The 13,667-nt window shown below is 38.2% G+C and overlaps 1 protein-coding gene across 3 annotated transcripts in view; it reads left to right on the top strand.

The window, feature by feature from the left end:
- Positions 1-13,667, top strand: part of dock8 (dedicator of cytokinesis 8) — a 103,525-nt gene that overhangs the window by 55,528 nt on the left and 34,330 nt on the right. For 2 of the 3 annotated variants that reach the window (XM_007231854.4, XM_007231856.4), the window contains 14 exons: positions 540-641; positions 1,189-1,284; positions 2,315-2,549; positions 2,668-2,832; positions 3,787-3,956; positions 4,055-4,144; positions 5,060-5,155; positions 5,956-6,105; positions 6,276-6,389; positions 7,991-8,146; positions 9,176-9,312; positions 10,430-10,593; positions 11,207-11,358; positions 12,799-12,981. In XM_007231854.4, coding sequence (XP_007231916.3) covers positions 540-641; positions 1,189-1,284; positions 2,315-2,549; positions 2,668-2,832; positions 3,787-3,956; positions 4,055-4,144; positions 5,060-5,155; positions 5,956-6,105; positions 6,276-6,389; positions 7,991-8,146; positions 9,176-9,312; positions 10,430-10,593; positions 11,207-11,358; positions 12,799-12,981 — 2,010 coding nt within the window. The remainder of the gene's footprint in view (positions 1-539; positions 642-1,188; positions 1,285-2,314; positions 2,550-2,667; positions 2,833-3,786; positions 3,957-4,054; positions 4,145-5,059; positions 5,156-5,955; positions 6,106-6,275; positions 6,390-7,990; positions 8,147-9,175; positions 9,313-10,429; positions 10,594-11,206; positions 11,359-12,798; positions 12,982-13,667) is intronic. The other variant, XM_022671085.2, reaches the window with a different exon arrangement.

Below are 13,667 nucleotides of genomic sequence, written 5' to 3'. Positions count from 1 at the left end.
CCACTCCACTTTCCTCCAAGCGTGCTGACTGCTCGGCAATGCTGCATCAGCAGCAGCTCGAAAAGAAGCGGTGCCTGACTACACATGTATCGGCGGAGGCATGTGTTAGTCTTCACCCTCATAGTGATTGGGTTGGGTAATTGGCCGTGTAAATTGGAGAGAAAATGGGAAAAACTAAAAATAAAAAAGCAGCAGAGATGTAGTAGTGATTCAGGATGCTGTCAAACATTACGAACACATGCTTTCATGGTGAAATACTTTGGCTTATGCTCTTTAACAAAGACAGACATATGGCATGGCAGACAAAAGGTAAGTACGCTTTATCAAATTTTACTACACCAAAAGTCCATTTTACACTGGAGTTCTCCTTTAATACCTAGATCACCAAATATCTGCATTAAACAACACCGACATACCAAATGTCAAAGCACAAGTAACTTGCATCATATGCATAATTTATTTAGATTTAGGCAGCATACTGCTGTTCTTAATTTGTATTAATTGCTTCTTTAATGGTCTGCTGTGTGTTTTGTCTGCAGTGGCTGCCCATTCTGAACAATGAAAGGCTGCAGATAGGACAGCACTGTCTGCCCATCGCTGTGGAGCGTCTTCCTGTAAACTACTCCATGCATTCCCCTGAGGTACAGTGTGCCAAATTACTCCTGGCATGAGATCTGTTAAAACCAGTGCAGTTGTCTCCTTTCATTACCGTAATGCACTAGAACAGGAATGTCCTATTTGGCAGCCGTTTTGCGTCACATTTCCACATGACATTTGTGTTTATAGAAATGCTTCAGGGATATTTTTGTTTGTTTAGACTTTAGACATTTAGCAACTGCTTCTGATGAGTTTGAAGAAATCTTTTTTCTGTTTATTTAAAGCAGAATTAGTCCAGATTCATGAAACGTGACCCCTTTCAGGAACACACAGCTGATATTTAACCTGAAATTATAAACCTAACTAATATCTTAGCTATGAATTTTGCATTAAATTTGCATTGCATTAGTTAAGCTTTTTCAGCATACTAAAATTCAGTTTTCTGTTTTCTTTACTGCTCTGTTAGGGCCAGTGTATATGTGATTTTTCTTTATTAAATATTCTGTGTTCTGTTCATAAATGACTGTAATTCTCAGCTTTCCACTGCTTATTCATTGAATGAACATGAGCCCTGATTCTTTTTTTATGCAGAAAATGCCAACCCAGATTCCACCAATGAAATGGATGGACAGTCATAAAGGCCTGTTCAGTCTGGAGGTTCAGTCTGTGTCTTCAGTTCATATACAGGTGTGTAAAAACACCCACAAACACACATACACTTACACACACACACACACACACACACACACACACACACAGACACACTCATATAGAAATATTTACTGCTTTATATTATGAATGTGTATTGGCAGGGACCTGATTTTCGGGTATGCCTTACAGTACAGTGTTTTTAATTTAAAGTAAAGCTTTGAAAAATATTAAGAGACCACTTCAGTTTCTGAATCAGTTTCTCTGATTTTGCTATTTATAGGTATATGTTTGAATAAAATGAACATTAATGTTTTATTCTATAAACTACGGACAACATTTCTGCCAAAATCCAAATAAAAATATTGTCATTTAGAGCCTTTATATGCAGAAAATGAGAAATGGCTAAAATAACAAAAAAGATGCAGAGCTTTCAGACCTCAAATAATGCAAAAAAAAAAAACAAGATCATATTCATAAAGTTTTAAGGGTTCAGAAATCTATAGTTGGTGGAATAACCCTGTTTTTTAATCACAGTGTTCATGCATCTTGGCATGTTCTTCTCCGCCAGTCTTACACACTGCTTTTGGATAACTTTATGCCACTCCTGGTGCACAAATTCAAGCAGTTCAGCTTGGTTTGATGGCTTGTGATCATCCATTTTCCTCTTGATTATATTTTAAAGGTTTTCAATTTAGTAAAATTAAAGAAACTAATCATTTTTAAGTGGTCTCTTTTTTTCTAGAGCTGTATATTGATAAATATATTTGAGATATAGTGTGGCAGTTGGCCTAAGCTGTATGTACTTATACACCAGTTGCCAATTATAATATGGAAAATGGCCCATGCTGCTTGTGCCAGAACCTTGTTTGCGAAGTATAATATGGGAATTGGCCCTCACCACTTGTGCCAGCACCCTGGTTTAAAGTACCTTTTGCTGAGTATTAATCACAGTCTCAGCCGATGCTGCCGTACATCATCCAAACTCAGGCAGATTTTTCATGCTTTCTGGAAAAAAATAGACATTTTACATGAAAATGTCAAAATATCAGTTTGTGCCTTGTTTCAGGACTCTCATCTAGAGCGGTTCTTCACTCTGTGCCATGCTCTGGAGGGGAAGCCCACCTTCCCCATCCGAGTGCGGGACGAGAAGCTGACGGAGAATAAGCTGGAGCACGAGCTGAAGCTCAGCATCATCTCACTGTCCTCCTCTGCACTCGAGCCACTCGTTCACTTCCTCCACCTGGTGCTGGACAAGCTCTTCCGCCTCATCATGCAGCCCATGGTCATCGCCGGGCAGACAGGTGAGCAGTGCTGATTTCATTGTAAAGAATTGTTGAGCTCTTAGATAACTTCTATCAAGGTCTAAGATTTTTCTAAATGTCTTATTGAATTTTTTGGCTTTTTTGTGTATGTCTTCAGCAAACTTGGCCCAGATCGCTTTTGAATCTGTGGTGTCCGTCGTTAACAGCCTTCACACCAGCCAGGAGCTGGCCAAAGACCACCAGGGCAGGAACTGTCTCCTAGCAACCTACCTCTACTATGTGTTTCGGTTGCCAGACACTCCCTTCGAACTCCTCAACACAGGTGCGACCACGACTTCACCTTGGATTAGCACTGATGCAACAGTCTGGCTTCAGGGAGCAATCCCTGTGTGTGTGTGTGTACTCTAATTCAGAGCAGATTCGTATTCAGAATTAATTTAAGAATCCTTCCTTTATGTTGTTAATTTAGTAACTGTTATAATGTCAGATTGACTGTTTTTTTATATACATAAAAATAATTGTAATCACCATATTTTGCGTACTATAAAGTGCACTGGATTATTTGGTGCATTACACGGCACTATTAAAGAACAGGGGTGTAACTAATTTAGTAAACAGAACTGTATTTTTTTTTAAGTCAAACAAACACTGGATGTAAATCTAAATTCTCTCCTAAAAACTGTGTATTTGGGCGAGTAAAAGGCTTCAGTTTATTTACAGTAAGCTTAGATTTCCAGATTTCTACTAAGGCTTGGTGCAGCAGCATTAGCATTAACCGCAAGCCCTAGTAAATATCACCAGACAGTGCTACACCGAGAAACCCTGAGAGTTCCGTTAAGTCAGGGCAATATTAGATAGCGGTTTGTCCCACGTAGCTTATTTTAACACTGTAAACGCACAGGCTACAGTCCGATATACTCACCTCTGAATGGCGAGGGGCTAGCGATTAGTACACTTAGCATGCTAATGCTGATACTGCTCAAACTAAACTGAAACTCCTATATAACGCTGCATTTTAGTGGATTACAACCTAACTGGTAAAATTCATACATACAAATTCATGCATACGATTTGTTGGGAAAATTAAAGGAATTTAAGTGCACCTTATAGTGTGAAAAATACAGTATTTTTGAAACATGAAAACTTTTCTGCTAGACTTGATGATATAAACATGTCAATTGACAATTGGTGGGTGATAAAATATTCCCATCTATACAACCTTTAACTATAGAGCTCTATAGTAGGTAATCTGTGTTCTTTTTTGGTGTTTTATTAGGCACAGGACCGCTGTCTCAGGAGAGCAGGTACAGCACTATGGGTCGAGCCACAGCCACAGCTGTGGGCACCATGCTGCTGCAGTCCCGCATTCGCTCCAGCAGCAACCCTGACATACCTGCTCCACAGAGCCCAGAGGATGCTGAGGTCAAGAACATCTTGGCTGGGAAGGTACTAACACACACACACATACACATGCTGTGTATCATCACTGTCCTTTCACTACGTCTGTTTTTTACAACACAACCTGCATGTTTCGATTATTCAAGGGATTGAACCAGCCTGGTTGCAGAATGTCCACTATCCTTGATGTTACCAGTCACTCTCAGAGTGGTAGCACACGACCCTCAAACAGAAAGGTAACACACTCATTTTACTGTGTGTGTCAAAGTATAAATATATATACTGTATATGTAAATATATATATATATATATATATATATATATATATATATATATATATATATATATATATATATATATATATATATATAAAATGCAATATACAGTATAAGCATGTTTTTTAAAAATGTTATTAAATAATGCATTGCTTGCTCTGTTTTTCGTAAAAACTTCGTAAGTGTGCGCTTTTTTGCCCATTGAAAATAAATGGGCAGAACTTTGCACGGCCGTGTACATCACAATTTTTGAGATACTAAGATGAAACCAACTGTGGACCTGTAGAACTTATTGAGCTCTTTCCGAAAATATGCGTCACGAAACCTTGCGACGTACGGATTTCGTACTGTTGTCGTACGAAGTGGCCCCATAGGAATGAATGGGGCCATCGGAGGATGGCAGCTAGATCAAAGGACGGCAGCTAGAACTCCAGTACTGTGTGTAATGGAGCCACGGGTCAAAAGTTTGGGTACCCCTGCCAGCAATGCAATCACACTCGCAGTTTCTGTAGGAACTGCAATCTAGTTATAACTCTGAATCTTAGAAAACAGACAAGCACTTATATATTATACTATATAATTATACTATATTATGTTTATTTGTGTGTTCCCTGAGACTTCTAGAATATAAATATAAAACTCTCCAATTATTTTTTTTTTATAAAAGTGTCTCAGTTTTAGCCTTTTTTGCAATAATGCTAATATGATGGTTGTTTTTTTTTACATTGTATAAAAATTTCATTAAAATGTTTTATTCGATTGAAAATTATGGTTTCTTCTTCTGTAAATGTATCTTTTATACGTAATATTTTTATACCTAATTGTAAAATAAAAGTGAAAATCGGTGTAATGTGAATGTGTGTGTTTGTGTTGCAGCAGTTTCATGAAGAGCTGGCTCTTCAGATGGTGGTCAGCACTGGTGTCTGCAGGGAGAATGTCTATAAATACTGCTGGTTCTTCTTTGAGCTCCTGGTGAGAGCACAGGAGGGCTGGTTGGGTTGAGGGGTTTAATGATCGGTTTGATGCAATTCCTTCTGCAATCAGGGCAGTCAGGCATGCATGAGACCTGTCAATCAACAAAACATCTTTATCACATGTTCTTGTTTATGTTAAAAGATAAATCATAGTTGATCATTTCACCTAAACTAAAGTTTAATTCTACAAATAAATGATTGATTGCATCAATAGATATATAATGAATATGTCTTGTAATGTGATATTAAGGAACATTTTAAATCTGCACTTTTAACATAAATGATCTTGTATTAAAAGGCCACTAAACCCTCTGATTTTTGCTGACTCCACCCTCAGCTCAAATTTGAAAAATGCCAAAAAAATAGGAGGAGTAGTTTGCGAGGGGCACTGGGTGATGTATGGGTTTAGAGGCGGGGCAGAAGGGAGAGCTGATTGGCTGAGCTGCAGCAGCAGCAGTGTGCCTCTGATAGTGGTAACCTGTGAGGGCGCCGCAGAGGCAGAAATTACCACAATAAAACAGTTTTTTAAAGGTTAGGGTAAAGGACTGGTATATTTCATTGCTTCAACTGAACACATTTTAGCAAATAAATGAAAAAAATATGGTTTAGGCTTAAGTTGCTGTTTTTAAAAGCTGTGGATAAGAAATAAATAGTTCTTGCATTTATTAGTATTATTATTAATCAAAATTCTAAAAAGAATTAATCATGAAATATTATTGCATACTTTTTTCTTTACCTTAACAACACCTGTGATGTTTATTAAAGTGTATTTGTTTCTGTGTGTGTGTGTTACTCCAGGTAAAAAGCATGGCCCAGCATGTCTCACAGATGGAGAAACAGGCTGTGCCCCGAAAAAGTCGCTTTTCTGACCGATTCAAGGACGACATTACCACGATAGTTAATGTGGTCACAGCTGAGATTGGAACTATACTGGTGAAACAACAGAAGGTTAGTATTTTAAAGCTGTATATTGTCGATGCTGTAAAATAAACTGTGATAGTTCAACATGGTGTGCTAGAAATATTTCACATTTTGTTTAAATGAATTACCTTTAAAATATTCAGCATTAAATGTAAGGACAGATTAATAGTGTGTGTGTGTTTTTATTTGTCTGGCAGGAGCTGGATCAGGCAGAGAAGGTGAACATTAGTCTGGCTTTCTTCGTTTATGACCTAATGTCCCTCATGGACCGAGGCTTTGTCTTCAACCTGGTAAAGAACTACTGTAATCAGGTAAGAGCTGAATCTAGAGTCACACAGATGTTCTGCTTTATCTTGTTTGTAGAAACACGCTTAGGACCCTATTTCTGTGATCTATAGGCAAGACGTCAATTGTGCATCACGTAGCTGGATTTAAGGCGTGTTGGTGTGTATTCAGCATCGTAAGAACCAAAAAAGCACTGTTGTGCAGCTCGTAACAAGCAAAAAAAGCAATTAACTAATTCTCTTAATTAAGTATGGGTGTGTTTTGGGCGTAACGTGAAATAAACCAATCGTTGTTTCACTTTCCATTCACTTTTAAGAGCGAGGTAATCTCTGACTTTGGCACGTTGGTACCTTAACAGTGTATCGCTTTGTGCGTCTCAGCAGAAGATACTGACCTGACCGCACACAACGCATCTGTGTAGCTAAGATATGGACAGGTGACTAGTGACTGTTGTCAGGGTTTAAAAACACCTGTGTTTACCACTGCCAAAATAGAAACATAGATTAATAGAAATTAAATGAAAATAGACTGTACAGGTTGTACGATTGGGCCCTTAATCTCAAACTTCCATTGACTACTTATTTATCAACTTTTTAAAAATATAAAAATAGTTTTTAATATTCCTATTTTATACCATATCACCATAGTTTCCAGTTACTTTAAGCCAACCATAACTTCACCTTAGTATCTTACAGAACGAGTAAACTGAGACTTTTCTTCAAATCATGTGTGCTTAGTCATAGTTTTAAAGATTTTTAATATTTAGGTTTTTAATCTTTCGTTTATGTTAGAATGGCATCTGTGTGTGATGTGTGTGACATTTTATACCATAATATATTTTCATGCCGTACGGCAAAGCTGCATCCGTTCTTTTACTTAAAATGAGTTGATGCCATATGTCAATGTAAAATGACAATTGGGCTCATACTGTAAACTTAATTCTGAATGTAATCCATTAAACATTGAAACTTACGGCTGTTGAGAATCCATCAAATGTTACAGCTTGTTGATGTTATAGATAATGGATCATCTATGGGCGATCTGAAGAGAATCAATACTCTCCAGATAAAGTGTGACAAGTTTCCTTGACATTTTAAGGCATTATAAATATAAAACCCTATACCACTGATAATATTAGATCTATAGACAGACAGACAGATAGACAGATAGATTCTTACTTTATTATACCCCAGAGGAAAATTCTGAACACCCAGTAGCAGGTATACATAGTAAACAGACATTACAAAAGAAGGTTAGGATAGAATGATACAGATCAAAATATAATAAAAAATAGAGTATAAAAGTAGAGTCTTTTAGTGTGTGTGTAATGGAAGTAGTGCAGTTATCAGCCATATAGACAGTGCAAGAACGCAGTTTTATAATAATAATTTAGCAGTGCAAATTTGTAAAGATGTAAACAGTGGATAATAAATAAGCTAGTAGTGCAGAGTAGGTTAATACTATAAAAAATATTATAAATAGGGCATCTCGGAGGGTATGTCCATTGAGTGACCAGCTCCAGCTCTAATCCAAGCACAAAAAGTATTAGTAGAGTAAGTACAGTAAATAGTGTGAATAACTGTATTGCCAGTAACTGTGCTCATCACTGTGTGGCTTTATATTCCAGATGTCAGCGAAGAGCGTGACCATGTCTACTCTGATCAGCATGAGGCTGGAGTTTCTGCGTGTTCTCTGCAGTCACGAGCACTACCTGAACCTGAGCCTTTACTTCAGCAACCCCACGTCTGCCCCAAACTCCCCATGCCCCTCCATCACCTCACAGGTCAGCAAGCCACACCCACAAACAGAGATATGAGAAACACAGAGGCAGACCTATTTTCTTAGACATCAGAATTAGTAAACGCTTGCAGTTGAGGGCTCTGAGTTGTCCACTGGACTAAGGTGCTGTCGCTATCATCTAGGTCATCTAGGTGCTGGTGCCATCAGCAGCCGGAGTCCGAGAGAGCATAAGCTGAGGTGCTGTGCTTTTCTCTGAGCTTGTTGGCTACCCAGTGATGCTGTCTGTATAAGTGGCAGTTTACATGTGTTGGAGCATTACCTGTGATGGGGTGTTAATAGCAACAGTGATTGAGTAAATCTTTGGGTAAATATAAACCAGACTATGTGCAATATATAAAAAGAGACTGATTAAAAAACATATACTGTACTATGTGCAATCATTTTTAAACAGGGTGCAATAATAATCTGCAATACCTCTCTACCTTCTGGACTCTTTAGATTATTGTATATTGTCTAAATGTCCTTCCAAATTAAGGAGAAAATTATATGAAAAAGGAACATACTTGCAGTTCAGTAACACTTCATTATAGGATCATAGGGTGCACATGCTGCACCTTAGCTTGTCCATTTTTTCTACCTTAATGGTAGCAAAGAAGTTCTAAAGATGCAATAAGTGCTGGAAAATGAGTCTGCAAGGATTAAAGAAACCCGCAGTTTTCTAAAGCTCAGAGAGGCTCAGTGTTTGGTTGTTTTTCTTTTTTGCCACGAGCCACGAGAAATTTAAAAGCTTTATAATATTTCCTGATGAGCGGGAGAGTGCCTTGAATTCTTTAAGAACAGGTTTCTCATAATCGCTGCCTTTTGTTACACAGCAGAGGACATATTTCCCAAAGTGCCGCTCTCTGGTCATTTACATCAAAAGCTTGTAATAATCATACTCTTATTGTTAGCTGCCTTTTTTAGATGCTTCAAAATGCTTTACTAACTATCAGTGCTGTGGGTCTGTGTGTGTGTGTGTGTGTGTGTGTGTGTCTGTGTATGTGTGTGTGTTTGTTTGGTTTTGTGTTTGCAGACTTCGAGCTCATGTAGTTTACAGGATCAGAGGATCGTGGCCATGTTTGATCTGTCTCAGGAGTTTAAGCAGCAGCACTATCTGACCGGGCTGCTGCTCACTGAACTCAGTGCAGCGCTGGACATGGAGTCTGAGGGGTCAGTCAGATATAATTAACACTTAACACTTAATCAAAAATTGTTAATTAACCTTTGGTGGTTTAGGCTAATGCAGATTTTAATCATTTTAATCTTTAATCTAATTTTAACATCTCCATCAAAAGGTCCTAATGGTTTAAATAAATGCCTTTAACTGTCAAAATAAGACATAAAAAAGATTCCATAGTAAGAATAATTCTAGGCAAGTATTATCAAGTATTACAGAAAAGTCAGTATATTACACTAGAACTAAAATGTAAACAAGTTCTATAATATAATCATATACATTTTAGAAAAAAAAATCTGTCCAGACAGCTGTTGCTATATACAGCTCTGGAAAAAAATAAGAGACTACTTAAAAATTAGGAATTTCTTTTACCAAATTGAAAGCCTCTGGAAATAATTAAGAGGAAGATGGATGATCACAAGCCATCAAACCAAACTGAACTGCTTGAATTTTTGCACCAGGAGTAAAGGCATAAAGGTATCCAAAAGCAGTGTATAAGACTGGTGGAGAGGATGCATGAAACTGCAATTAAAAACCAGGGGAGCGGCTAATACTAATTCTGCTGCACCCAGCCTTAGTGCTGGAGAAACTTCACTCGAAACTCACCCTTATACAAAATATTGGAATTCTAAGCTTATTGTAAAAAAACAGAAGCGCTTTACTCACTCAAATAAACGTTTTTTTATGAGATAAATCTGTGTAGATTAACATCTTATGCTCGTTTCACTTTGAAGGAATTTTTTATTTTTTTTGAATTACAGTTTGTTTACTTAGGCGCTTCCCCTAACTTCCCCATTAGAAGGGAAACATGGCGAGACTCTTGCTCACTTCGATGTAGTCGTCCTTACTAGTGTCACTTAATGTGCCCTATAATCCAGTTGCTGAGCGGTCACTAATGTATTTTTATCTGCATGCCATTCAATTTAATATAATTATAAAAAATACATTTAAATCCTTTTTGAGTATTGACTAAAAAGGGGGTAATATTGTGTTATGTTTATATTTTTTATTTATTACTATCACATTATTTGTAGTGTTTGTTTCAGTACTGTTTAAAATAAATATGCTGTTTTGTTTACTAATTTTGAGAATCTGTGTATGTGTTTGTAGAGGTAAGGTGCAGCGCAAAGCCATTAATGCCACATACAGTCTGCTGTGTGCCCACGATCTGGACAATCGGTGCTCAAGATCAGACGTCAGGACTAAAATTGCTGCCCTCTACCTCCCTCTGGTGGGCATCATCATCGACTCCATCAACTACCTCGACTTCACAGGTACTGGGTTCAATCACACCACACACTTTCATCATCAGCCGTTTCATTTACAATATACAGGGGTTGAACAATGAATCTGAACACCTGTCATTTTAGTGTGGGAGGTTTCATGGCTAAATTGGAGCAGCCTGGTGGCCCATCTTCATTAATTAATTGCACATTGCACCAGTAAGAGCAGAGTGGGAAGGTTCAATTAGCAGGGTAAGAGCACAGTTTTGCTCAAAATATTGCAATGCACACAACATTATGCGTGACTTACCAGAGTTCAAAAGAGGAAAAATTGTTGGTGCACGTCTTGCTGGCGCATCTGTGACCAAGACAGCAAGTCTGTGTGATGCATCAAGAGCCACGGTATCCAGGGTAATGTCAGCATACCACCAAGAACCAACAACATCCAACAGGATTAACTGTGAACATAAAACCACAGCTGCCCAAATCACGGCAGAATTCAATGTGCACCTCAACTCTCCTGTTTCTACCAGAACTGTCCGTCGGGACAATAAATTATTGTGATCTAAAACCAGGCATTTCAGTTTCATTGTCCAACCACTCAAACAGTATGTATATGTGTGTTGATGTGTGTGTGTGTGTGTGTGTGTATCTTCTTCTGCAGTTTCAGAGCAACGTGGTGGAAAGGGCAAGTCTAACGGTCAGGAGGAAGACTTCGAAAGCGTCACCCCCATAAATCAGTCTGTTGCAATGGCGATTGCAGGAAACCCCTTTAACACTTTGGCGAGAAATGCACTGGTGTCTATGGCTTCAATGGTGAGGAGTTTTGCCTCTCTATAGACCTACACTATGTACACTGTATATATTTTACATGTGTCTTTGTTACAACTGCGGTATTTGTCATTTAATCAGCAGTGTCATATATGTCAATATATGAGATATCTTAATTTTGCTATAAATGCTCCAGTGCCTTGAGTGCTTACGCCCCTTTTACTCGCCCTTTGACACAATCAGAAAAGTGCACTTTTACGAGGGATTTATGGCTTAGGGGTTAGGTCAAGAATGAAGTTCAACTTATATAGCGCCTTTCTAGAAACCCAAGGACGTTTTATAATTTACACATTTTACACACAACCCTTCATACTCAGCACTCATCCACACACCGGTGAGAAGCTGCAGCCAATAGTGCACAGCGTACTCCTAACCGGAAACAACATCCACCTGGAGGACTGCATCGGGCAATACAGCATTTACCCAGCAAAGAGCGCCAGTTATTAATACCTGGGCACAGTCATACACACATTTACACACACACACACCACACACTTTACACATACACACCAGATCAATTTTAGAGTTGAAAGGTTTGAAACAGGTGACACCCCTATGTTCCCTGAATTGCAGGCACTCATAAGCTAAGGCTAAAGAGTGCCTGCAGGTACGGGGTGGAGCTTACCGAAGCACATGATCAATTCCTGTGCAGGCCAGCAGGGGTAGCCATTACAGCAAAATGGTAAAAATTTGGAAAAACTCTTCCAAATGTTAAGAGTACCCAAAAAATGCAGTTATTAAAAACATATTTGTTGTATTTCATATTATCGGTGAGTCTCTTCTATTCAGCTTTAGTTCCACTGTATTGCTTCTATCCACACTGTACAAAAAATGATCTTATGATTATTTACGAGAAGAAAAAACACTGGTACACAAAAGTTCTTCACAAAAGTTTTTTTTTTGCTGACTAAACTTATAACATATTGTTGCTCAGGCACTTTTTACTCAGTCAACTTGAGTCAGTACTTATGAGCCATAATTTTTTGCACTATAAGCAAAAAATTCAGCACACTGAATTATAAGGCACACTATCAATACATGTCTATTTTTATACATAAGGAGCACTGGATTATACAACACTAGTAAGGAACAGGGGTGTTGCCATGTTTTCCTTCTATTTCAACTGTAAAGCTAAGCTAAGTAAACAAAACTGTAATTCTTAAAACGCATTTTCTTCTAAAGTCAAACGAGCACTGAATGCTAATCTACACAGCTTTCTTTCCTGAAAACGATTTATTTGGGTGAGTGAAGTGCTTTTGTCTATTTACAGTAAGCTTAGATTTCCAAATTTTCACTAAGGCTAGCCACAGTTAGCGGCTAATGCTACCTGACAGCACTACACTGAGGAACCCTGAGAGTTCCGCTAAGCCAGGGCGATATTAGCTAACAATTTGTCCCACTGATCCATGTGTATTTGTCTCTCAGTCAGGTAAAATCGGCAGCACACTCACAGCAGAGACCAGCCGCAACCTGCTGGTGTGTTTCCTATGGATCATGAAGAATGCTGATCAGAATCTCGTCCAGCGCTGGGTGGTGGACATGCCCTCCTCTCAGCTCAGCCGCCTCCTCGAGCTCCTCACCATCTGTGTCTCCTGCTTTGAGTACAGGGTAAGAGCTTTTTATGTCCTGGGCAAAGGTTTAGGTTCCATTGATCTAATGGCACAAACAATTTATGGGGCAGTATTGTCAATTCCACTGGATCACAACCTGAAATGTTGATAGATCCATCTCCATACTTCTCAGTTGGCAAGGTGTTCTTTTTAAGACATGCAGATTATTTTTATCACCTTACTTAAAATAAAGCTCTGAAAAAAAATAGAAGACCACTTCACTTTCTGAATCAGTTTCTCTGATTTTGCTATTTATATGTATTTATTTGAGTAAAATAAACATTGATGTTTTATTCTATAAGTTCATATTCATAAAGTTTTAAAAGTTCAGAAATCAATATTTGGTGGAATAACCCTGCTTTTTATTCACAGTTTTTGTGCATCTTGGCATGTTCTCCTCCACCAGCCTTACACACTGCTTTTGGATAATTTTATGCCACTCCTGCAAAAGCCATTCAAGCAGTTCAGTTTGGTTTGAGGGCTTGTGATCATCCATCTTCCTCTTGATTATATTCCAGAGTTTTTAATTTGGCAAAATCAAAGAAACTCATCATTTTTAAGTGGTCCCTTATTTTTTCCCCTTATTTAGTAGGTAACATGGTGTGACACAGTCTTAATTGAATTTAGCTTTCATGTCAATTTTTGGCATTCACTATATAGCAGTATATAAATCGATTGTCAGGT

This window comes from Astyanax mexicanus, chromosome 12 (assembly GCF_023375975.1).
Source record: "Astyanax mexicanus isolate ESR-SI-001 chromosome 12, AstMex3_surface, whole genome shotgun sequence".
Lineage (NCBI taxonomy): Eukaryota > Metazoa > Chordata > Actinopteri > Characiformes > Acestrorhamphidae > Astyanax > Astyanax mexicanus.
The sequence above is the reverse complement of the archived record's forward strand: the minus strand, read 5'-3'. Positions and strand labels throughout refer to the sequence as shown.